The sequence below is a fragment of the Mesoplodon mirus genome, assembly GCF_964341445.2.
Source record: "Mesoplodon mirus genome assembly, chromosome: 2".
Lineage (NCBI taxonomy): Eukaryota > Metazoa > Chordata > Mammalia > Artiodactyla > Ziphiidae > Mesoplodon > Mesoplodon mirus.
Genome location: NC_138977.1, coordinates 2,977,828 through 3,001,355, shown reverse-complemented (window position 1 = coordinate 3,001,355; position 23,528 = coordinate 2,977,828). Strand labels below are relative to the sequence as shown.

Sequence of the window (23,528 nt, the reverse complement as noted above, 5' to 3'; positions counted from 1 at the left end):
TAAGTCCCTATTCCTCCAACTGAATCCTCAGAAACAAACAGGAGAGAGATGAATTTCCTCTTTTGCGATAGTAACCTTGAGGGGGAGGAATCAAGAGATCAGGTACATGAGCTGCGCGAATTGCACTATAAAAGGTTTGAGGGGCCTCCCTGGTGGCGCAGTGGTTGAGAGTCCGCCTGCCGATGCAGGGGACACGGGTTCGTGCCCCGGTCTGGGAGGATCCCATATGCCGCGGAGCGGCTGGGCCCGTGAGCCATGGCCGCTGGGCCTGCGCATCTGGAGCCTGCGCTCCGCAACGGGAGAGGCCACAACAGTGAGAGGCCCGCATACCGCAAAAAGAAAAAAAAATAAAAATAAAAAATAAAAGGTTTGAGCTTTGCCACTGGTTGCGTTAGAGCCATCTGGCTGAGATCCAAAGCACCACTTCAACACCTTGAGACAGGGATGGTAAAAGGGATGAAAACCACCACTTGAAGCCACTTCCGTCCTAGATCAAACCAATTAAATAAAATCTAAACTTGCAGATGGGCTAGGGAAATTAGGGATAAACATGTTTTAGAAAGAGTTTAAGGTTCACAAGCCGAAGCAAAACTGATACAGCAATGCAACTATTAAACCGAGTGTCTAAGCTATTTTATTGCAGGTCAAGTTAAAGAGGATGATATTAAATCTGTTTGTGTGTTGTTTATGGGCTAAATGATTCACTGTAAAATTTAAAAGGAAGCAAATAAGAGGATAAACGACCTCAGCCATTATTTATTTTAATGTCTGTAAAATAAGATATTATTTGAGTTAAAATGCTCCTTTCCAAAGAATTGTTTAACTCACAGTCTACTCTACATGGATATTCATGATTTTTATCTAATTTTTAAATGATAAAGAACCAGAAAGCATGCAAAGATAAAGATCTATGAGCGAAGAAGCCTGAAGGGAAAAAAAGGATAGAAGTTATGCTACATACCTCATTCATTCTGAGTATAATTCTTTTTACTTTCTCTCCTCTTTATATAGACCACTACTTAGCAACACTGCCTAAAATATTGATTAAGATAAATTCTAACTCCAATGAAATGCACATGATGTCCTTATTGAATTTCCTGTAATTTCAATAGCACCAAAATACAGAGAAAATAAAATTCAATGAAGAAGAGAAGTCAGCGCTTAGATGACTGAGGAGCTAGTGAACAAGACCAAGGTACGTAAAGAAAACTCTCATTTCCAACTTTGGGTGGGGTGTGTGTGTGTGTGTGTGTGTGTGTGTGTGTGTGTGTGTGTGTGTTCATATTCTTTACAACTTAATTTTTTTTATTATGGAAAACTTTAAACATACTTGGAAAACTACATAGAATACCCACGAATCCCTATGTCCCTATAACCCGGCTTCAACAATTAGCAACTCATGGCCAATCTATACCCTCCTTCCTATTCTCCCCTTCAGTATTATTTTGAAGCAAAGCCCACACACTGTATCATTTCATTTTGACTGTAATTTGATGGGGGAAAGGGAATACAATAGAAAGATTGGGTAGTGGGAAATGCTTCCTCTTTCTCTCCACAATCCCTGCCCCTTGTTATGACCGCAATTTTAAGTGATATTTCCAGGAATGTTTTGAGGAAAGAAGCCCACATGCCACCCCCGAGAATTAGCACTGGCAATTCCATATTTACTCAAACACTTCCCGCTTCCACCTCAGACAGCAGCTCCCTGGCTATACAGCAAGGACAATTCTGGGAAGCAATGACAGTGTGTGATAGTGACAGTGTATCCAGTCCTTAACTCTGGCACAGCCTCCAAGGACTGTATAAAATGGAATTGTGTCTCAGCACTAGGTTAGTCACCAAGTCCCTGAACTGATAGGATTCCTCTAGTTTAGACAAGAGTCTAACTGTCCACCTTTTAAAACATGGCTATGGCTAGTTCCATGGGCTACCACCAGCTAAATGAGATAAGGAGGCACATCCAACAGAGCCGTCTCCCAGGAACAAAGGGAAAGGAAAACTGCAAGCAAGGGAAGTAGTGGCAGTAACTTGAGCGGAAGTTGGGAATCTAAGTGCATCTTCATATCACCTCCTATTTCTCACAGTCAAATACCAACCAAAATGGTGTGGTTATCCTATACTTAATATTCAAATTGCCTGGAGAAGCAAATGGAGTGTTCCACTAAAATGGAATCAGGAAAAAAAAACCATTCCTCTGGGGTTCCTAAATGCTTTAACTTTAATAAAATAACTAGAAGAAAACAAGCAGTGAAGACAGCACCATACATTCTTGTTGTTTTATAACGTAGGAAAAATGTTTCATAATCTTAAATATGTCGGCATCTAGTATTTTAACTTTTAAAAATACCTACTCAGATTTCCCCAACAACCAAATACTAATATTCAGACTGTAATTTTACCTGTTTACATAACAAAGAGAAAACTATTTACAAAGGATATATCTTATTCATCATAATAAGAAAACTAATTATGAGGTAACTTCCAGTAACTAGTGCCCTGGAGTAACACCTGTGAATACACAGCCCACCAGCCCAGCTGCACTTGGTAAATAAGAAAAGAGCCTTCACTACTTGATCTACACAAACCACGTTTCACTCCAACCCTCTCCACTACATGCAACCTACTAACCCCTGTCCCAGGGACAAAACTGATAATGAAATTTGATATTAATGATTTTTCATAGTAATAGGATCAAATACCCTCTCTCCATGTGTAATAACATTGTCCCATTATCAGTATTTCCATTTCTAATACCTTCTAATACCTTCTGTAAAACAAACATTAGTTCACTTTAGCACTACACAACTGAAGATTAATTTTGCAATACTACAGAGACTGTGAGCAAAGTTTCATTACAATTAATACGGGTATGTAAACTTTCTCAGGTGAAGAGCAGACTACGTGTACTCACTTTTGTCGTCTTGGTATAGAACGGGGAGGAGAGCTGGTGGATAGGCAGGTCCACGATACTACTGGAGTTGGTGACACTGTTACTATGTGTCTGTTCATCTTCCCTGCTGCTGTCATCAGACTGATCAAAATCATCACTCTCCTGGTCCATTTCCTCTTCCTCTTCATCCTCCTCATCTTGTTCACCAGCATGTTCTTCGTCTTCCTCTCGTTCCTCTTGGTTTCCCGAGGAGTCCTCATCTACTGAAATAAACCGGTTATTGTTTTCTTCCAATTGTCCTTGCTGGGAATCACTTTGGTCTCCAGGTCTAGGTTCTGCTCCAACGACTTCACCATTCCTTGCAGTGTGCTCCTCCTCTTGTGGTCTTAGCTGCTGCTGCTGTTCCTCCTCCACCACGCGATTCATCTGCTCCTCATCTGCCTGGCTTGAGGAAGGGTTACCTCTCAGAGAGCCTCCAGTTCGTCGTCTTTTGCTGCCCACAGAGAGCAGTTCCTGATTCATTTCCAAAAGCCAGCTTGCTACTTCTTGGACCTTGGCTAGACTATCAGAAGATGCAAAGGTTTTCACATTCTGTAGAGAAAAATGGGGGGAGGGAAAAAAGGTTTGTACAATCTACATTATCTTCTACTTTTATGTTCTATGTCTATATTCCAAATTTCATTAAAGACTGTAAAAAGTATTTGATGCCATGGAGACATTAAGATATTCTTTTGGAGTCAGTATAGAAAGTTTAAATTATAAAAGTATGAGACGTTATAAAGACATACACAAAAATCATATAGTAAACAGCTTTATTTTAATCTCCTTTTAAAAATAATTTTAGAACAAAGGTTTATAGTTTAGTTGCTTTGACCAATAAAACATAATCTAACCAATAAAACATGTTTAAATTTTAGATCAGTAGCTCATAAACTATACCCTTTGTCAAACTTCCACAAAATGTTAAGAAGTGTATCAAAAAAAAACCTATTCAATGCTCAGTTAAGTTCAGGAAATGCTGAGATAAACCAAGATTAAAAGGCTTTTTTTTGAACTTTAGGAATTTCCCAAACTTTTCTGATCACAGAAACTTGCCTTTAGACACAGTTTTCTGACAGTTACCAAATATAATCACTATGATTTTCATTTTTCATAATGAATATAAATCAACTAGACATAAAATAAATAAAAAATTTTATTTCAAAAAAAGAAAAGAAAAAAACGTTCGTAAGTTCATACCCTCTGACCCAGTCACTCCACTTCTGGCAATCTATCCTAAGGAAGTAATCCTAAAACAGAAAAAAAAATGATGCAGAGGATGCTCACTGCAGCTTTATCCACAAAAACAAAAAAAAATAAATGTAAATGTAAGTTAAAATAATCAAAACCCAAATGTTCAAGACAAAGGAACCCATGAGATGGGATATATTTAGTACAATCCCTAAACATTATGTTCATAAAAAAAATTTGTGAAAACATGGACGTTTTCACAAAATGAAGGACATTATATGATCACAGAATGATTTTTAAATGCACAAGACTAGATTGAAGAAATATTTCAAAATATAAACTGCATTTAGGCAGTGGTATGATAGGTGTTTTAATTCATTTTTTACCATATTTCTCAAATTTTATGCATCAAGCATGTTTACTTTTATGTTTTTAACAGTGGCTCTAAAATTTAATCTGATATAGAATCTTTTCATAACATTCCTTCTTAAATTTCATCCTTTGCAGATATCTATATGGACATGCTTGAGGTTACAGAAAATAATGCCAACACATTACACAAGTTTATATAAAATTCCTTTAAAAAATACCTTTAAGGTTTATGAGATAAGGAAATACAATATCCATTTTCTATCATGCCCTAAGAGTAACAACATTATATCACAATTATCTTTAAATAAAACAGCCTTATCCACCTCTCCAACCCTTGCCACGAGATGGTCACTCCCCCAAAGGTCCACAGTTCTCACGGCAAATTTTAAGATGGGGTCAAGAAAGTCCAAAAGATCGTTTTTAAATAACAGTATTTTATTTTCTCTTCTATAATCAACAATTTCTAAGAAATAAGCTACAGTGTGGGGGGGAAAAATTCTTAAATTCTAATTACTCTAGAAGTATAAATGTAGAAAGAGAAGAGTTCTAAAGATGGACACCTGAGACCCTCCAACATTCTAAAAGAAGTAGCCAGCAAAGGTGACTGAGTAGGAAAACCAAGAACAAGAGGTCCCCGTAAAGCCACGTGAAGAAAGCACATCCAGCAGGAGAAAGTAAATGATGACAACTACCGCCAAGAGATCAAGGAGGATGGAGACAAAGAACTGACCACCGGATTCAGTAACATGGAAGTCACTAGTAATAGGAGCAGTTTTCGTTAGTTGAAGTCTGATAAAAGTAGATTTAAGAGACTGGGAAAAGAGAATAGAGATGGTGGGTATGGAAGAGTTTGGAGTTTGATGCAAAGGGGAACAAAAGAAAGGGAGTAGTAATTGGTAGGGAAAACGGGGTCAAGAGAAGATTTTTGATCCTTTAAGACTAGAGAACTAGCAGCATATCTGTACACTGACAAGACTGATCCAGCACAAAACAAAAAAGTCGATAATGTAATCAAGAGGTAAGAAATAGTGAAGTAATATCCTTACGTAATTTAAAAGGGGGTGATGAGAAAGCGTTCAAACGTTAGAAAAGGGGATGGTTAGAAAAGGGGATACTACATTTATGGTAATAGATGGAAAAGCAGAATAGTATTATATAAATACTTTACTTCTTTTAAGCATATTTCTCAATGTGGGAACTGTTGGAAGTAGGTAGATTTTTATAGTGGTCAGAGTCTTTGGAAGTTCCCTGCTCATTCCTTCAATTATTTTTTCCTTTTCTTTGTAAAGTAGGAAGAAGCAAGGTTATCAGCTGAGAGTGATGTTACAAATTTGAAGAGAAAGATATGAAATAGCCCTCTAGGGAAAGAGGAAGGGAACCTTCTTTCACGCAAGAGATTTTGATGATCAAATGTAATCAATAAACTATGATGTAATATATATTAAATGTGGCTTTTAAAAGTCAAGTGGTTCTAGTAGATAACCAAAAAGAACCTACTGTATAGCACAGAGAACTCTGCCAAGTATTATGTAAAAACCTAAATGGGAAAAGAATTTGAAAAAGAAGAGATACATGTATAACTGAATCACTTTGCTGTACACCTGAAACTAACACAACATCATTAATCAACTATACTACAGTGTAAAATAAAAATTAAAAATAAAACAAAATGTTATTATGCTTTTGAAGATAAAAATAAAAGTCAAGTGGTTCTTATTTACAACTCAGGCAAGCACAATACAAACTTTATCTTTGAGGTAACAGGTAGGGTTCCTTAGAAAAAGGAATATATATATCCATTGCTTTCAGAAGATAAACTACAGAAAATAAAGGTCATCAAAATCTTGCTGGCTAGTATATGTCCAAGACAAACTATGAAAATATCACAGGACATCAAGTTAAAAATAACATGCTGAAACACAGTGACCTACACAAATGAAAAAATACACACACACACACACAGTACCCCTGTGTATATAAAAGTAAATCTGCTATACACAGGATTTCTAGAATCAAAATCTTGCTTTAGTAACTGTATCTAAAGTATAGCTCTCGTAACACTAACAAGAACGTTTTGTACTTGGGTGTTTATTCACAGAATGGCATGAAATCAGGGACACTGCCTGGGATAACGCAGGCCCCAAGAAAATTGCCCTTTGTGTACCCAACCTAACAGGCCTATTTTTACAAGACTGAAACAGGTTAAATGACATAAGAAGAGCAACTTACAAAGTAAAAAAATGAGAGAACCAAGATCATAAAACAAAGCATAAAGAATGTATGTAAAGGGAGGAGACTGTTGGTAAGCAGCCAGCCTATCAACAAATAGAAAGTTTATAACTGACATTTCAAAAATAGTACCAGTACTGGTCATTGAAGAACACTCCTGTTACCAATTATGAATAATAAAAATACAAATCACTGTCATTGTGTAACTTTAGTGTAATATTGAGGGGAACAGAGAAGAAATGTCTTAAGCCAATAAAGATAACTGACTCATATTTACAGTGTGGCATGTAAATAGCTTTCAAACAGATTCTTAAAGATAGACCTGGTCAATAATGGAAAATCCAAGTAGAAGAATCAGATTTAAAGTACAGCCAATAAAAAATATTCAATGACACAACTGAAAGTCAAATTACAGGAATTCCAGAATCCTTGAAGAGGCTGAAAATATTTAACTGATAGACTTACATAAAAATTGGATTTCTCTGACTCATTTTGGGAGTGGAAAATAGTAATAAATATATAGAAACTAAGAGGAAAATTTCATTTTCTGTTGGTATTAATTTAAAAAACAGTATTTTTAGAAAATTTGTTCTTTCTAATAATAATCTATTAAATAAGCTGACTTAATTAAAATAATAAATATTTATCCAATAATTAATAGGAAATCAGAATCAACTATTAAACACTTTTAAGGGGGAAAAAACATTCAAAACTTAGTTTACACAGGGGGCGAGGGGATGTCCCGGGGGACCGGCTGAACCGAACCGGACCGGACCGACTGCGCAGCAGCTCGGTAATCCGGCGGACTGTGGAGAAGAGGGGGTGCTAGGAAGCGGCCCTCGGCTCCCTCCCCTGGAGGCACAGAGGGGAGGGGCCTTGGCGAATGGCTTTTTTGATGGCTACTTGTGGAGTAATTAGACCCGGGGGGCCTGGGAGAGAGAGGGGCCGGCTCCCACCCCTGAGTCCCCAGGGACCCTGCTGCTTGCCGGGCTGCGGGCACGAATATCAATATCGTTCTCTCCCTGCCTCCTTCCCGCCGCCCCCCCCCCGGGGGTTTGATTCAGGATTTGTTCCTAGTGTCCAAAACTTTGATAAGAAACTTACAGAGGCTGATGCTTACCTACAAATCTTGATAGAGCAGTTAAAGCTTTTTGATGACAAACTTCAAAACTGCAAAGATGATGAACAGAGAAAGAAAACTGCAACTCTCAAAAAGACAACAAATAGCATGGTAGAATCAAACACTGCATTGTGTTGCTGCAGATCGCCGAAAGTACTATTAATCCTGTAGATGCAATATATCAACCTAGTCCCTTGGAACGTGTGATCAACACAATGCCTTCCCAGGCTGTCTTACCTCCAGAACCTGCTCAGTTGTGTAAGTCAGAGCAGCATCCATCTTCTCTACCAGTTGGACCTGTATTAGCTACCTTGGGACATCATCAGACTCCAACACCAAATAGTACAGGCAGTGAGCACTCACCACCTAGAAGCAGTCTAACTTCTCCGAGCCATGTCAACTTGTCTCCAAACACAGTCCCAGAGTTCTCTTATTCTAGCAGTGAAGATGAAGTCTATGATGCGGATGAATTCCATCAGAGTGGCTCATCCCCACAGCACTTAATAGATTCCTCTGGATCTGCCTCAGTCCTGACACACAGCAGCTCAGGGAATAGTCTAAGGTGCCCAGATACCACGGAATCACTGAACGCTTCCATGTCCAATGGAACAAGTAATGCTGACCTTTTCGATGCACGAGATGAGAGAGATGATGAAGGGGAGGCAGGGTCGGTGGAAGAGCACAAGAGTGTTATCATGCGTCTGTTGTCACAGGTTAGGCTTGGAATGGATCTCACTAAGGTAGTTCTTCCAACATTTACTCTGGAAAGAAGATCTCTTTTAGAAATGTATGCAGACTTTTTTGCACATCCGGACCTGTTTGTGAGTATTAGTGACCAGAAGGATGCCACAGACCGAATGGTTCAGGCTGTAAAATGGTACTTCATGATGAACATTACATTCTCACATTCCACAATGGTTACGGAAGGTCTATCCTCACAATGCCCTGTGTGGAACTAGGCGGAGAATGCAATATTAATGGTTCCAAAACTGGCTATAGTACCAATATCGTCTTCCACACTAAACCTTTCTATGGGGCAAGAAGCACAGAATTACTGCTGAGATTTTTTCTCCAAATGACAAGAAATCTTTCTGCTCAGTTGATGGGGAATGGAATGGTATAATGTATGCAAAATACTCAACAGGGGAAAATGCAGTTTTTATAGATACCAAGAAGTTGCCTATAATCAAGAAGAAAGTGAGGAAGTTGGAAGATCAGAATGAGTATGAATCCCACTGCCTTTGGAAGGATGTCACTTTCAACTTAAAAGTCAGAAACACTGATGCAGCAACTGAAGCCAAGCACAGACCTGAAGAAAGACAAAGAGCAGAAGCCCAAGAAAGGAAACAAAAGGAAATTCAATGGGAGACAGGTTATTTCATGAAGATGGGAGAAAAGCTTCCCTTTTTCCTGTTCTGTGGCAGTTACAATGTTGACTTCGGTCTTGAGAAAAACTTCAGGTTTTGAAAACAAGATGTCTGCTCCTTTCCCAAATCCCACGTTATAAATCCCAGTCTCAAACTCTGCATTCTAGTATTGTTGTTGAGATATACAACATCTGTTTCCTAGTTCATATAATCTTGGGTAATATATACATATGAAATAGGTAATGCCAGATTTTTCATAAATACGCCATCTACTGTAAAGATTGGTTCCTCTGAGTTGTTTTGGAAAATTTAGGGCAAAGTATTAAAATCACGTGTTAGGAAATTTCATGGTCTCACCTACAATAACTTTTATTTTGGAATTGAACTATTATTAAATTGTGTCTAACTCTGGACTACAGTTTAATTATACTCAGTACTTCTTAAGGCTTCATAAAGCAATTTTTCCAAAAAAAAATTAGTTTATAAAGTCCCACAAAAAAAACCTAAGCACCCATAATCTAAAACTTGAAACTGCCATAAGGGAAATATTAATAAATGAGGCATTAATAAAAGCACATTTTCGCTTTTTTTTTTTTTTGCAGTACGTGGGCCTCTCACTGTTGTGGCCTCTCCCGTTGCGGAGCACAGGCTCCGGACGCGCAGGCTCAGCGGCCATGGCTCACGGGCCCAGCCGCTCCGCGGCATATGGGATCCTCCCAGACCGGGGCACGAACCCGTATCCCCTGCATCGGCAGGCAGACTCTCAACCACTGCGCCACCAGGGAGGCCCCCATTTTTGCTTTTTATAATTCTAATTTTAAACTTTTTTTAGAGAAAACTTTTTGTATGATTTAGGACACGGTATCATATGAAACACAAACATCAACAAACAGAATCCTATATCCTAAAAAAAAAAAATTATGTAAAATTTAAGGATGTTCTTTTATTTCTTCTTACCAATATATAATGTCAAGATATATCATGTACATAACTTACATTTTTATCAATAATCAGTGAGACTGAAGTTGAAGTCAGTAAAACAAAATGTGACAGCTAATATATTTTGACATTAAATTGTATGATTTCCTTGATGAGAATGGAAATGATTTAAGGTCAGGAATAATACTGATAAAAGAAAATGAAACTGAACAAATTGAAAATGTTCCTCACTTCACAGACAAAGCAATTGGGCTCAAAGAGAGTAAGTATTTCTCAAGATTAGCTAGCTTAGAGCAAAGCAGGGACCAGAAACTGACATTCAACTGAGTTTTCTTTCATGTGCCTCAGTCTACATAACTACATATGATAAAGTCTTAAAAGAATATTATTCTCTAACACTGATATTGCCTTCTTCTCCAAAACCAGAATCCTACAATGCTCAAAAATTATTACTCTACAATAAATACCCACTAAGCACTCAATATGCCTCAGGCACATATTAATTTTGTAGAAGATAATGCTTAGAAATGTTTCTTTACAAGTTAATCAGTGACTTTTAACCTGAACCCATAGCAAAATTAAATTTTACATTACAACTCTTCATGCATGTATTTAAACAAATCTAAAACAATGGTTTCAGTGAGAGGGAATGATGAAATGTTTATACCTAAAGTCTCTATAAATCACTACCCTTAATTAAACATAGTCCATTTTCATTATTTTTTTTTAATTTACGTATTTATTTTTGGCTGCATTGGGTCTTCGTTGCTGTGTGCGGGCTTTCTCTAGTTGCAGTGAGCGGGGGTTACTCTTCCTTGTGGTGCACAGGCTTCTCATTGCGGTAGCTTCTCTTGTTGCGGAGCACGCGCTCCAGGTGCACGGGCTTCAATAGTTGTGGCATGCAGGCTCAGTAGTTATGGCTCACGGGCTCCAGAGTGCAGGCTCAGTAGTTGTGGTGCACAGGCTTAGTTGCTCTGCGGCATGTGGGATCTTCCCAGACCAGGGCTCGAACCCATGTCCCCCGCATTGGCAAGCGGATTCCTAACCACTGCGCCACCAGGGAAGTCCCAGTCCATTCTCATTATTTACAGTAACTGTGTTCTATAAAGTTGCCACAAACACCAAATGAGTGTTCCTAAGGGAAATACACGGTTGAGTTCCTGCAAGCCTCTAGTCACATTTTTGCCAACTGATCAACACATAATCTTCTTATATGTGTATTTCTATTTAAATACATGTTATTTAATATATAGTTGATTCATTAACATTGAACTCATGGTCAACAGCACTATAAATTCATGCCTGAAAGAAGCTTATCTAACATGTATGTTTTCCATAACGCACATCAAAACACTAGGCAGTACCTCAAAACTGCTTGGGAATCATTTTGAACAGCAAAACCACAAACAATAAGCACAAAAAGCTTTTAGTGAAAAATGTTTCAGTAAACAGACGATGAAAAGGACACTTGTGTAGAATATGAGAGCTGAAACAAGAAAGCAGAGTGTCACTTGGTTCAGACGGGAAAGTCCATGTCAGGTGACTCAAATTTTTTGCCACCCTGTGCGTGCGAACATCCACAAATGACCGTGAAAGTACCACAAGTTCTGATTTTTAGTTACAAACAAATTTTAGTGAGTAGGCAAATCTCATATTAAATAAAGCTGGACTTTGTACAAAGTAACGGCTGGAGAAAGAAAAGGGAGAAGGGACACCACTTTTCCTTAGGTAAGTGGGGAGAACAGGCTTCTCCTGGCAGTGTGAAAGTCCAGAGAGGCCCAAACCTAAGGGTACCTAAAGGAAGAGACACCTACAGGCATCTCCATTCCAGGATGAAGGAGAACTATTATAAGTATTATAATAATTGCTCTTCAAAAAAATTCAATAATAAGGTTATTGAGATAAAAGAGAACTACTCTGTGACTTTCCCCAAGTCCTAGAAAATACAGGGTAACTTTTAGTCATTATACCTGGTTAATTTAGCAGCACTTCAGACCTAATTTCAGTGCCTTTTTTTTTTAAGTTTCTCACAAACTTTTAAAATAGTTTCTTATGAATGTCGCTTCTCAAAAGACCTTTGATTATCCAAAACCATTTGAACAGCTTATTTTAGGTTGCCTAGTTAAAGAGGGCATAATATACATGTTAAAGTGAGCTCTGAAAGCCTATCTCAGAGTGAACCAGAATTGTGAGCCTCCAAAGAAGATTACCAGGCAAAGATTAACCTTGAAATCATAGTAGACACTGAGGAATATTGGTTACACTAATGTACACGGGGTGACAAGCAAATTGTCAAAGCCTTCAAAGACTGTGCAATACTAACATTTTCAGAAGCCACTAGGCTTGATCTACAAAGTCAGTTAAGAAGCTTTAAGATATAGATGGTAGGAAAATCAACCAAATTGTACTGATCATTGAGAAGGATACTCAAAGCTTGGAATCACCTTCTATAAGCAGGTTAGGATTTTCAGTGAATCCTAAAAGAACCTTACTAATCACCAGGATTCCTCTTCTGGATGCACCACTTAATAATACTCCAGCTGCATATTATGAACTCTCTATATGACAAATTAATAATTAATCACTATGTTCAAACTGATTAAAGGTAAGTATCTGGAACACATACTAAGTAGCACTTACTTAGTATCACTCTGCTCCTCAAAATCCACCAAGAGCTTCCCATCTCACTCACAATAAAGGTCATTTTTTTAAAATGGCCCTGTATAATCGACACACACCCCACCACTCTGAGCTCATATTCCACTCTTCTCTCTTTTTCACTTTGCTCCACTCTTTCTGTCCTTGTTCTTTCTGGAAGAGGAAAATACACCTGCTACCTCAGAGCCTTTGCACTGGATACACCTTCTGCCTGAATGCTCTCCCTCATATATCTGCATGGTTCTTCCCATTATTTCTTTCAGGACTCTTTTCAAACATCCTCTAAGAAATGTACTTTCCCTAATAATCTTATTTAAAATAATCACTCCCTTGCATCACATTATTCCCCTTTGCCCTGCTTTAGTCTGCTCCAAGCACTGTATAAAAGCACTGGAATAGTGTCTGTTATATAGAGTGCCTATCTATCTATCTATCTATCTATCTATTCATCCATCCATTCATTTCTTCATGTATTATCCGCCTCTTCCCACTAGAATTTAAGCTCCATAAGGAAAGAGACTTACCTTTTTCACCACTATCTTCAGCACCTACAAAAATGCTTGGCTCAGTAGGTCCTCAAAACATTTAGTGAGTAAATAATTATTACATCTTTTTAAAGCCAGTCGTGTGATAAGAATTCTTTCCTCATCAAAGAAGAGCTACAAGCCAGGTCACAAAAAAGTACCAAATATTTTAAACACATTTTTTTAAGTTGTAGTCTGTACTGAACAAGTCACTTGTACTCTTGAAATTCAGAGGGTATAAATCTAATATGTTAACATTTATTTATAAATTATCTTCCTCTAAGTCATAAAGATATTTTCCCTTTATCAAATTTCTTGTTATTTTCAGCACATGCTATAAAAAATGTGTGACTAAAAAGATGAATACTTCAAAAGCACATAATTTGTGGAGTAATTCTAGTTTCACATCTCCCATACTGCAGTTAACTGGGAAATCATTTATGCAGCTTAAGGTGAAAATCTTCCAGAGGCTGCAAAATTAGCTGAACAGATCCTTAGTACTGTAGATTAATAAAATCAACACAAAATGAACAATACGGGGCACATCATACAAGTATTCATACAAGCAGCAATTATTCATTTGAAGTTTTATGGTTCTGAACTGAATATTTTAAATCCACATGCCTCATCAATCATGTATATCTTTACTAGAAAGGATGAGAAACACTATTTTTCAGTCCATATGTCAATACCTACTTTTTATGTTATTTAACTTACATATACATATGTATATGTAAGTTAAATAACACACATATTTCTGGCCAAATTTAATTTCTCACTCCCGTTCACCTCCACTCCCTCTGCAATCTGGGTTTACTCCATTATAACTAAATTTTAAACTGGTTGCTAAATCCCACTGCATCTTTACCATTTTTGTAGCTTTTGACATTACTAAACAAGCACTCCCCTCTTTACAATTCTCACATCTCTTAGTTTCCCTTGATATAATCCTTTTCTTAGTATTGTCCACCAGGCAGCACTATTGTTCTCCACTGACAGCTCCTTCCTTCTCTGCAGTTTCTTTGCAACCTGGGGTTTTAACTACCACATAGAAGCTAATGACAACCAATTCTATTCTCTCTAGCCAAACTCCTCCACTGAGCCTATTAGTTCTATCAAGATATCCCACAGTTGCCCCAAATTCATTATTTTAAAACGCAAATTCCTGTACACACACACCCGCCTAAGTTTCTTCTTAGGTCCTCCTCCTATTTTCTCTGCCTCAGTGAATGGAAGCATATTCTAGTCAGTTGCAGATTTAAGAAACCCAAATGGTTCTTCCTCTTCTACTTCCTTCTATTATCCTCTCCACTCAACAATTCAGTCCTAAAGCCATTAAGTGGAGCCAGGCAAGTCAGGTATACATGTGGGAGGTGGTGGCAGTCCAGCAGAGGGGTCAGTCCAAGCAGAGGGAGGAGGGCTTCCCAGTATGTGGGGGAAGGTGGGAGGAAACAGCCTGACTACGAGCAAGGTGAGGAGTGATCCATACAGCGGAGAGGCCCAGCAGGGCAAAGTCAGAGCAAAATGAGAAGTTCTACTTGGGTGGGGGTGTTGAACGTCAGCAGGGTAAGAAAGGCATCCACGTGACAGGATGGCGTCAGACCCCAAATGGGATATCGCGGGTGTGGTGGTCACAGCGGTGCCCTGCTCAGATATCCCTTCAACAGAACCTGCTATGAGGAGCCGAGCTGCCTGACAACCCCCAGCTACCTCACTTTGGAATCCATGGTAACATTCACACCTGGCCATGCTTCCTCTAGACTTCTCCCAGCAAAAGACTGAGCATGGTGGGAATGCTCCCATAGTCAACTCTGGATGGGGCTCCCTGCACATCAAATCTTGTCTTGACATCTGTTTCTCTGGGGACCTGAACTGACACAGAAGGTATTCACGTACTGGTGTCAAAAACACTCGTGATGAAATAAAACTGTTCTGGAAGACACTACAAAATGGTTAACTTCATTAAACAAAGGTCATTTCACTCCAGAGTATTTAAAGAACATCTCCCACTACATAAAGAAATCCAGTGGCTTAGCAGAGGAAAAATTCTCAACAGGGTATTTGAGCTGAAAGGGGTCCTTTTAAGACAACAGAGCAAGAGATTTTGTTGAATACTTTGAAGATGAAGAACGGCTACAGATCTCACACTTGCTCTTCAGTCTCTAATGTTTTTGACTTCAAGGGACAAAATTCTTGGATTTAAAAGGAAAATACACTTTTGGAAAACATCATGTTACAAAAAAGAAATCCTAAAATGTTTCCACAGCTGCTCAGGCCCAAGTGAAGAAGGTATCAGCAAGTCTCAAGTCTTACTGGAAACCACCTAGTGAAGCTGAAGAACAATCTGAACTGATTTTCCTTCCCTTTCAAAAACAAGTGTATCTATGAGCAGGTACTCTTTTTCTGAATCTCCTGATTGTGAGAATTTGACTTGAGAAAAAAGGAAGAAGCTGCAGTCTAGTACATTCAAGATGAGTTTTACTGATCTGCCCAGACAAGTTCTGGATTTCTGCAAAGCAAAGAATATCCTGCTATCATAAGAAACAATGAACATTATGCTACAGTTTCCAACTTCTCACACATTTGAACAATCTTTTACTTATTCAATGAACATCAAGAGTAAGCTAAAAAATGGTCTCATTTCAGCTGAAAGAAAAATTTGTATGTGCTTGCTTATCCCATGTTTGACCCTGAATGGCATTTCTAAAGCAAAAAACAAGCACACAAAATAAATACAATTTTTACATTAAAACGGTAAATTCACTGTAAGGAGGTAAATATAATTTTTAAGATTCAAAAACAACACTTTTATGCGTATATGAGCCTATAAAAGAAGTAATTTTCTAACTGCTTGGTCTACATTTGAGCCTGATCATGTCACTGAATAAGGAAATGTTTTTTCAAAGTCTTGTATAAAATTGTATCTAGGCAATATTTTTATTCATATTGCTTTGCCTTATGATTTCAGTTGCTCTACTATTCAACACTGTCAATAAATTTTCATGCTGTAAATAACATTAATTAAAATTAATTTATAACCTTTATTTAAATTCAATCTGCTAAGCCTACATTAAGAAAAATTGAGTCCCATTTTGGTTTAAGTTAGTTACATGAAATTTATTATGTTTCTTATGAGCCTGCAAAATTTATGAAATGATAAAAGAGATTAATTTCTTTGTTTTTTGTTTTTTTTTTGGCCGAGCCAGGTGGCTTGTGGGATCTTAGTTCCCCGACCAGGGACTGAACCTGGGCTCTCGGCAGTGAAAGCACACAGTCCTAACCACTGGACCACCAGGGAATTCCCTAAAAGATTAATTTCAAGGAAAGTAAGTTAAGCTTAATTACCAGGGGTTTGTATTTTCCCCCAAGAAAAGCTGGCTAAAATGTTTAGTCTTAAATATTGGGGCGGGAAGGGGGGCTGCTCTTGCACGTACCATATCGCATTTGGATCTCAAATGGTCAAGGTTAAGAAGGTAAAGTAGTAAAGTTAAAAAAAGAAAAAACTGGGGGCCTCCCTGGTGGCGCAGTGGTTGAGAGTCCGCCTGCCGATGCAGGGGATACGGGTTCGTGCCCCGGTCCGGGAGGATCCCATATGCCGTGGAGCGGCTGGGCCCGTGAGCCATGGCCGCTGAGCCTGCGCATCCGGAGCCTGTGCTCCGCAACGGGAGAGGCCACAACAGTGAGAGGCCCGCGTACCGCAAAAAAAAAAAAAAAAAGAAAAAACAAGAAAAAACTGGAGTTTCCTCTATCTGCTCCATTAACTTGTATTGGAGCTGACATCCTTTGTGGGAAGGGGGAACCACACAAAAAGAAGAGGCTAATAAATTTGCCAGTATAAACATGTCCACAGGAAAAAAAAAAAAAAGCATTCTGTACTCAAAAGAGCACTGACAATGATCAATGAATCATTATATCTACAACTTCTGATCAAGCGAATATACCATGAGCTGTAGATATAATAATTTTTATGTAAGTTTCTCAAGATCAGAAAATTATTTTAAGTGTTTTCCCAGTGTAAGAGTGAGAAAGGCTGAAAGTGAAAGTCAGTAATGGGACAAACTGAAATTATGTTTACTTAATAGGAAGCAGTGGGAGTAACACAGCATCCCTTCTGTTATATTCCTGTCAACAATGCCTAACCTAACGAGGAAACATGAGGAAACACAAGATAAACCCAAATTAAGGGTCCTGGTTCAAAATGACTGGCCTGTAATCTTCAAAAGTGTTAAAGGAATGAAAATAAAAGATCATGGATACATGATAATAAATGCAACCCATGATTTTGAATGGAATCTTGTCCTTATACGAGATATTATTTGAACAACTGGTGAAACTCAAATGGGGTCTGAGGAATAGACAATCTAATATACCAGTGCCAATGTCCTGATTTTAATGGTTATATTGTGATTATGCAGAAGAATGTCCTTGTTTATAAGAAATGCATACGCCAGTGTTTGGGAGTGATGGTGCATCATTTTGGCAACTTATCAAATGGTTCTGGGGCAAAATAAGTTCTTAGCACTGTACTTGGAACTTTTCTGAAATAAGGGGGGAAAAGGAGAAATCTGGATGTCATTCTGGTTCCTATCATTTGTTACAAACTACCCTTGCCTGTCCCCACACTTCGGTCACCCACTCACATCATCACTAAGTCCTCCTAAGTCCACTACAGCCAATCCCACTTTTCTAGTACTGTTTAATAAGCGCATGCCATCTGCCTATTGCCCAAACTACTTGAATAACATCCCTAGTAATCTCCCTATCTTTTGTCTCCTGCCCCTCTCATCTACCCTCTATACTGCTGCCAGAACAGGAAATGTCAACAACTCAGTGGCAGCTTTTAAACTTTTTGCATGCTGAACCCTTTGCTCAAATGAGAGCAAAATATTAAAAAGGTGAAGAGAGAGCTTGTGAGCGCAGGGGAGAAGAGAGAATTAGCAACCCTCGAGTGACTCTGCAAAACTTCTGTAAACTACTATTCTGTAGGATAAATCTAAAATCCTAAGCACAGTACTTAAGACATACCCAATCTGGTCTCACCTCTATCCATCTTCAATACACCCTGCTTTGTCTTTATATTCAATAACTTTTCTTATAGACTGTAAACAAAAAAGCTTAGTGATTATAGATTTTTAAAACAAAACTGTAAGTGTCCATCTTAAGTTGTTACCAGATATTTCTATTTCTTTGTGGTAGTTGAAGAAGTCTACTGAACTGAAGTCTACTGAAAAAAACCTTACGACTGAGCAAACAGATCCTTCCTAGAAGTCTTTTAGGTAGAGTGGTGCTCTCATCATGGCTTGGAGCAAGAGGGGTGTCAGGTTTGGATATGAAGGCTGAAATCTGGGTAAGTAAGGTAAATAGTCACAGAATTCATGTAGTAATTCAGTCGTTCACCATTCAAACATTAAATAGGTCAAAAAAATGGGTGAAAGACCAACAGTTGACTAAAAGAAGATATAAAGGGTTGATAAACACATGAAAAGGTGCTCAACAACATCAGCCATCAAGGAAATGCAAATCAAAACCACAATGCAAAAGAACTTCTCATCCACGAGAATTACTAAAATTAAAAGAGACCAAACACCACCATATGTTGCTGAAAATAGGGAACAATTGAAACTCTCATATTTGGCTACTGGACTGTAAAATGGTACCACCACTGTAGAAAACCACTTGGCAGTTTCTTACAAAAACACACACTTACGCTGTGAGCTAGCATGTACACTCCTAGGTACCTACCCAAGAGAAATGCCCATAAAAAAGGCTGGTACAAGAATGTTTATAGCAGCTTTATTCAGAATAGCCAAAACGGGAAACAACTCAAGTATTCATCAACAGAAGAATGGATAAATTGAATTGTATTCATGCAATGGAATAGTACACAGAAATAAAAAAGAATGCACTTCTGATACATGCAACAACATGGATGGCAAAAACAGTACATTGAATGAAAGAAGTCAGACACAAAAAAGCAACACTATGTGATTCTGTTTATATGATGTTTGCAAATACACAGAACTAATCTACAGTGAGAGTCATCAGAACAGTAGTTGCCTAAGTGTGGACTGAATGGAATGGAGCATGAGGGAAACTTGGGGGGGTGACAGAAATATTCTGTATATTGATTGGGGTGTTGGTTATGGTTACATAAGTGCATACATTGGTCAAAACTCATCTGTACCTTTCACTTTACATAAAAGCACCTCAATTAAAAATGTGTAATTAACTGAAGACAATGCAAAAACTTCTCTGCCTTCCTTGACTCTCCCATCATGCTGAAGACTGTTACATGCTGAAGAAGGCTTAGGTCTTCTCTTCTTTGCTCTGGGCCCATAGATGAAGAGTCAGCAACACATGGTTCACTGTGAAACATTCTGTAGCAAGCAGACAGAATTTGGAATGAAGAATACAATAGGGACACATAAGCAACTGTACTAGAAGAAACAACATCTGAAGCCACTACCTAAAGAGCCAGTGATCACAGGACCAAAGAAAGCCAGAATCTGCTAAATTTCAGAAATAACTCAGCACCATCACAATGAGCAACTACTGACTTGAACAAATCCTGGAACTCTGGCCTCTACTCTGCGTCACTATCATTTTACAAGGTTTTGCACTTCAGAAAAAGCACACCACTGTAATATAGAAAATGTATTGTCTATAGAAAACCAGTGAGTCTGTTTTTTAAATAGGGTTCCTATCTTGGTGAGCATAATTTTAGCTTGGCAACTACAGTAAGCCACAAGTGGAGAAAAATGTCGTCTTATTATTTGCTTTTTAAATTTAGGAATCCTATTCTCATTTGCTATTGCTTGATCCGCCCCCCATGCCTGGATCCCTAGGAAGTGTCAGTCAGTATGTGTGCGATTAGAACTCAGGTAACTCCTACCTAGATTTCTTTTCTTGCTCTCTGAGACAAAACAATGACCTCATTTAGATGAATATGCCAGAAAATCACTATTCACATGTAGACTCTCAGAAACAATCACTCCATCTTCCTCTTCAAATTCTTGGCAGGAAGGTTGAGTGGACATATTGGGGGAAGATAGTGCGTGACTGCACCGCACACAATGTGCCTTCAGAAAATGTGTATCTGAACTGAAATAGAGAAAACATTTAAACTCTAACATGCGCCAGGCACTGGGGATACAATGCTGACCAAAGACATAAACCCTGCATCCAAAAACTAGAGTGCAATCATTATAAAGATACTATTTTTTTAAAATTATGAGACAAACATCTACCCTAGTTAGACCTTTGTAAGATATATGGACAAAAAAACTTCTAAAAGTTATATAATTATAGTAGAAACCAGGTAAAATAAACTTCATTCTAGCCCAGTTTCATCAGTGCCCACCAATGTCTACAGTAACTGAAAAAAAAAAAAAAAAAGGTAAAAACCATCACCACGGGCTTCCTTGGTGGTGCAGTGGTTGAGAGTCTGCCTGCCGATGCAGGGGACGCGGGTTCGTGCCCCGGTCCGGGAAGATCCCACATGCCGCGGAGCAGCTGGGCCCGTGAGCCATGGCCGCTGAGCCTGCGCATCCGGAGCCTGTGCTCCGCAACGGGAGAGGCCACAACAGTGAGAGGCCCGTGTACCACAAAAAATAATAATAATAAAAAAATAAAATTAAAAAAAAACCCATCACCACCACTAAGAAAATAACAAAACATGTAAAATACTAATTCTAATACCAAGAAACAATTATAATCCACTCAAAACTATTCTTTCTTTTTAGTAGACTACGAGCTATTATTTTTTAAATAGTAAGAAATATGATCTTCTTACAAAGACCTTTTCTATTTATGTAGAAATAAAGCAACACTGTCATAATGATTAAATCAGTAAACTAGATCCCTTATGTAATGATCTGTCATTTTTCAGACAAGAAATTTTTAAAATTTTTCAGGTTATAGAACAGTATTTCTGGACAAACCTAACAAGGCAGTAGTTGTACAACACTCTCAAACTTCCAAACACCCTCAATTTCAGTACAAACAATGCTGTGTTGTACACTCAATCTAAAACTAAGAGGAAGCATTGTGGGTTGGTCACAACTTGAATTCCTTATCACAATGAGGACGGCCGAAGGATTTTACCACTAAACTCAGCCATTCAAATAACTGGGAAGACAATAACGGTGGTTGCTGCTCTCCAAAACTACTGATTTCAGATTTGTTTGAAGGAATATTTCTCAGAACTTCCAAGTTTCTGGATAGGATTCCTTCATTCTGAAGTTATTCCTCTCCCCTAGACAAAAGTAGAAGGTTAAGTCAAAAGAATAATAATAATAATTAATTGAAAGTCATAAAATAGGCCTTTGTTTTTCTACTGCAGCAATTCGATTCCTCCAGATATAGAAACCAAAATATTAGTAGGGAATCTTATAGGTTAAGAAGCCTGTTTTTATATTCAAATTAGTAAAGATACTTCCAATGCATTCATGTAATCAACAAACATTTACAGAGTGTCCACTAGGGACCAACACGATGCTAGGTACAGCACATTCATTTAATCTACAACCCTGAGATCATTACTTCCATTTTACAAAACAGGAAATAGCCTCGGATTAAGGTCACTTGCCCAAAGATTTACAGTTAGTAAGATTTAGTAACATGTTTGAAACTCAGATATGTCTGAGCCATGGTTTATGTACATTCCATTAGACCAACCTGCCTTCCAACATGGCATAATAAAAACCTTGAAGCACCAAGAAAAACAATGGGCACAGGTGACAGTAACATGACACCACTACAACTATCTCTATCATATAAAAGCCCCTTAAGATAGGGCCCACTCTCCTTTCTCAGACCCCTAAACATCACCTTTCTTCCAATCAGGGTCAGGGACAGTGGGTTGGGGATCCATTTGGTCAAAGCCAAACTGATAGAGAAACAGCTGCATAAAATTGAGGTTATAAATCCCAGTGGTTAAGAGCCCATGTTCAGTAGTAGATGACAATACAGATTCTAGTTCTACCATTACCTAGCTATGTAAACTTGGATATATCACTCAACACCTCTAAATCTCAGTTACCTCATCTGCAAAAGGAGATTTAAAATGGTACCTCTATATCACAGGATTATTGTGAGGATTAGAGAGATAATACATGTAAAATGTTTAAAGACATTTTAAAAACACTTTAAAATAGGTTACCTCAGGACTTTCCTGGTGGGCGCAGTGGTTAAGACTCTGCGCTCCCAATGCAGGGGGCCCAGTTTCAATCCCTGGTCAGGGAACTAGATCCCACGTGCATGCCACAACTAAGAGTTCACAGGCCACAACTAAGGAGCCCATGTGCCGCAACTAAGACCCAGCACAATCAAATAAATAAATAAATATTTTAAAATATATATTTAAAATAGGTTACCTCATCATGAGTTAAATATGACACAGAAGAAAGGAGATTAGCAGTCATTAAAGACATCTAATTCAAACCTTAACTCAATTTGGGTACTACTTACAAGGTCAGAGTAACTATCTTCCAAACCCAAACATACCAAATATTCATGGGGAGTGTGTGGAGAAAAGAGAACTACTGTACACTACTGGTGGGAATGCAAACTTGTATAGCCACTATGGAAAACAGTATAGATGTTCCTCAAAAGGTTAGAAATAGAAGTACCATATGATCCAGCAACCCCACTTCTGGGTATATATCCAAAGGAAATGGAAACAGGATATTGAAGAGATATCTGCACTCCCACGATCACTGCACCATTATTCACCGTAGCTAAGATACGGAGTCAACCTATCTTTCCCCTTTTCTTTCCCCCTGGTAACCACTAGTGTGTTCTCTACATCTGTGAGTCTGTTTCTGTTTTGTTATATTCATTCGTTTTATTTTTTAGATTCCACATATAATTGATAACATACAGTATTTGTCTTTCTATGTCTTATTTCACTAAGCATAATACCCTCTCGGCCCATCTGTGATGTTGCAAATGGCAGAATTTCATTCCTTTTTATGGCTGAGTAATATTCCATTGTATATATGTATATGTATATACACCTTCTTTATCCACTCATCTGTTTATAGACACTTAGGTTGCTTCCATATCTTGGCAGTTGTAAATAATGCTGCTATGAACATTGGGGTGCATGTACCTGTTCGAATTAGTGTTTTTGTTTTTTTCGGATATATACCCAGGAGTGGAATTGCTGGGTCATATGGTAGTTCCACTTTTAGTTTTTT

General features: G+C 38.2%; 1 protein-coding gene and 1 pseudogene across 7 annotated transcripts in view; one reads left to right on the top strand and one right to left on the bottom strand.

Moving 5' to 3' along the window:
• FBXW7 (F-box and WD repeat domain containing 7) overlaps window positions 1-23,528 on the bottom strand; it is a 209,254-nt gene that overhangs the window by 89,226 nt on the left and 96,500 nt on the right. For 3 of the 6 annotated variants that reach the window (XM_082605570.1, XM_082605572.1, XM_082605569.1), the window contains 2 exons: window positions 4,130-4,179; window positions 2,912-3,481 (listed from right to left, as the gene is read on the bottom strand). In XM_082605570.1, coding sequence (XP_082461696.1) covers window positions 2,912-3,412 — 501 coding nt within the window. In that variant the 5' untranslated portion in view covers window positions 3,413-3,481; window positions 4,130-4,179. The remainder of the gene's footprint in view (window positions 1-2,911; window positions 3,482-4,129; window positions 4,180-23,528) is intronic. The other 3 variants (XM_082605573.1, XM_082605571.1, XM_082605576.1) reach the window with 1 other exon arrangement.
• LOC309816630 (oxysterol-binding protein-related protein 9-like) lies at window positions 7,764-9,419 on the top strand (annotated as a pseudogene). Its single transcript has one exon. The product of its transcript is annotated as an oxysterol-binding protein-related protein 9-like (transcript).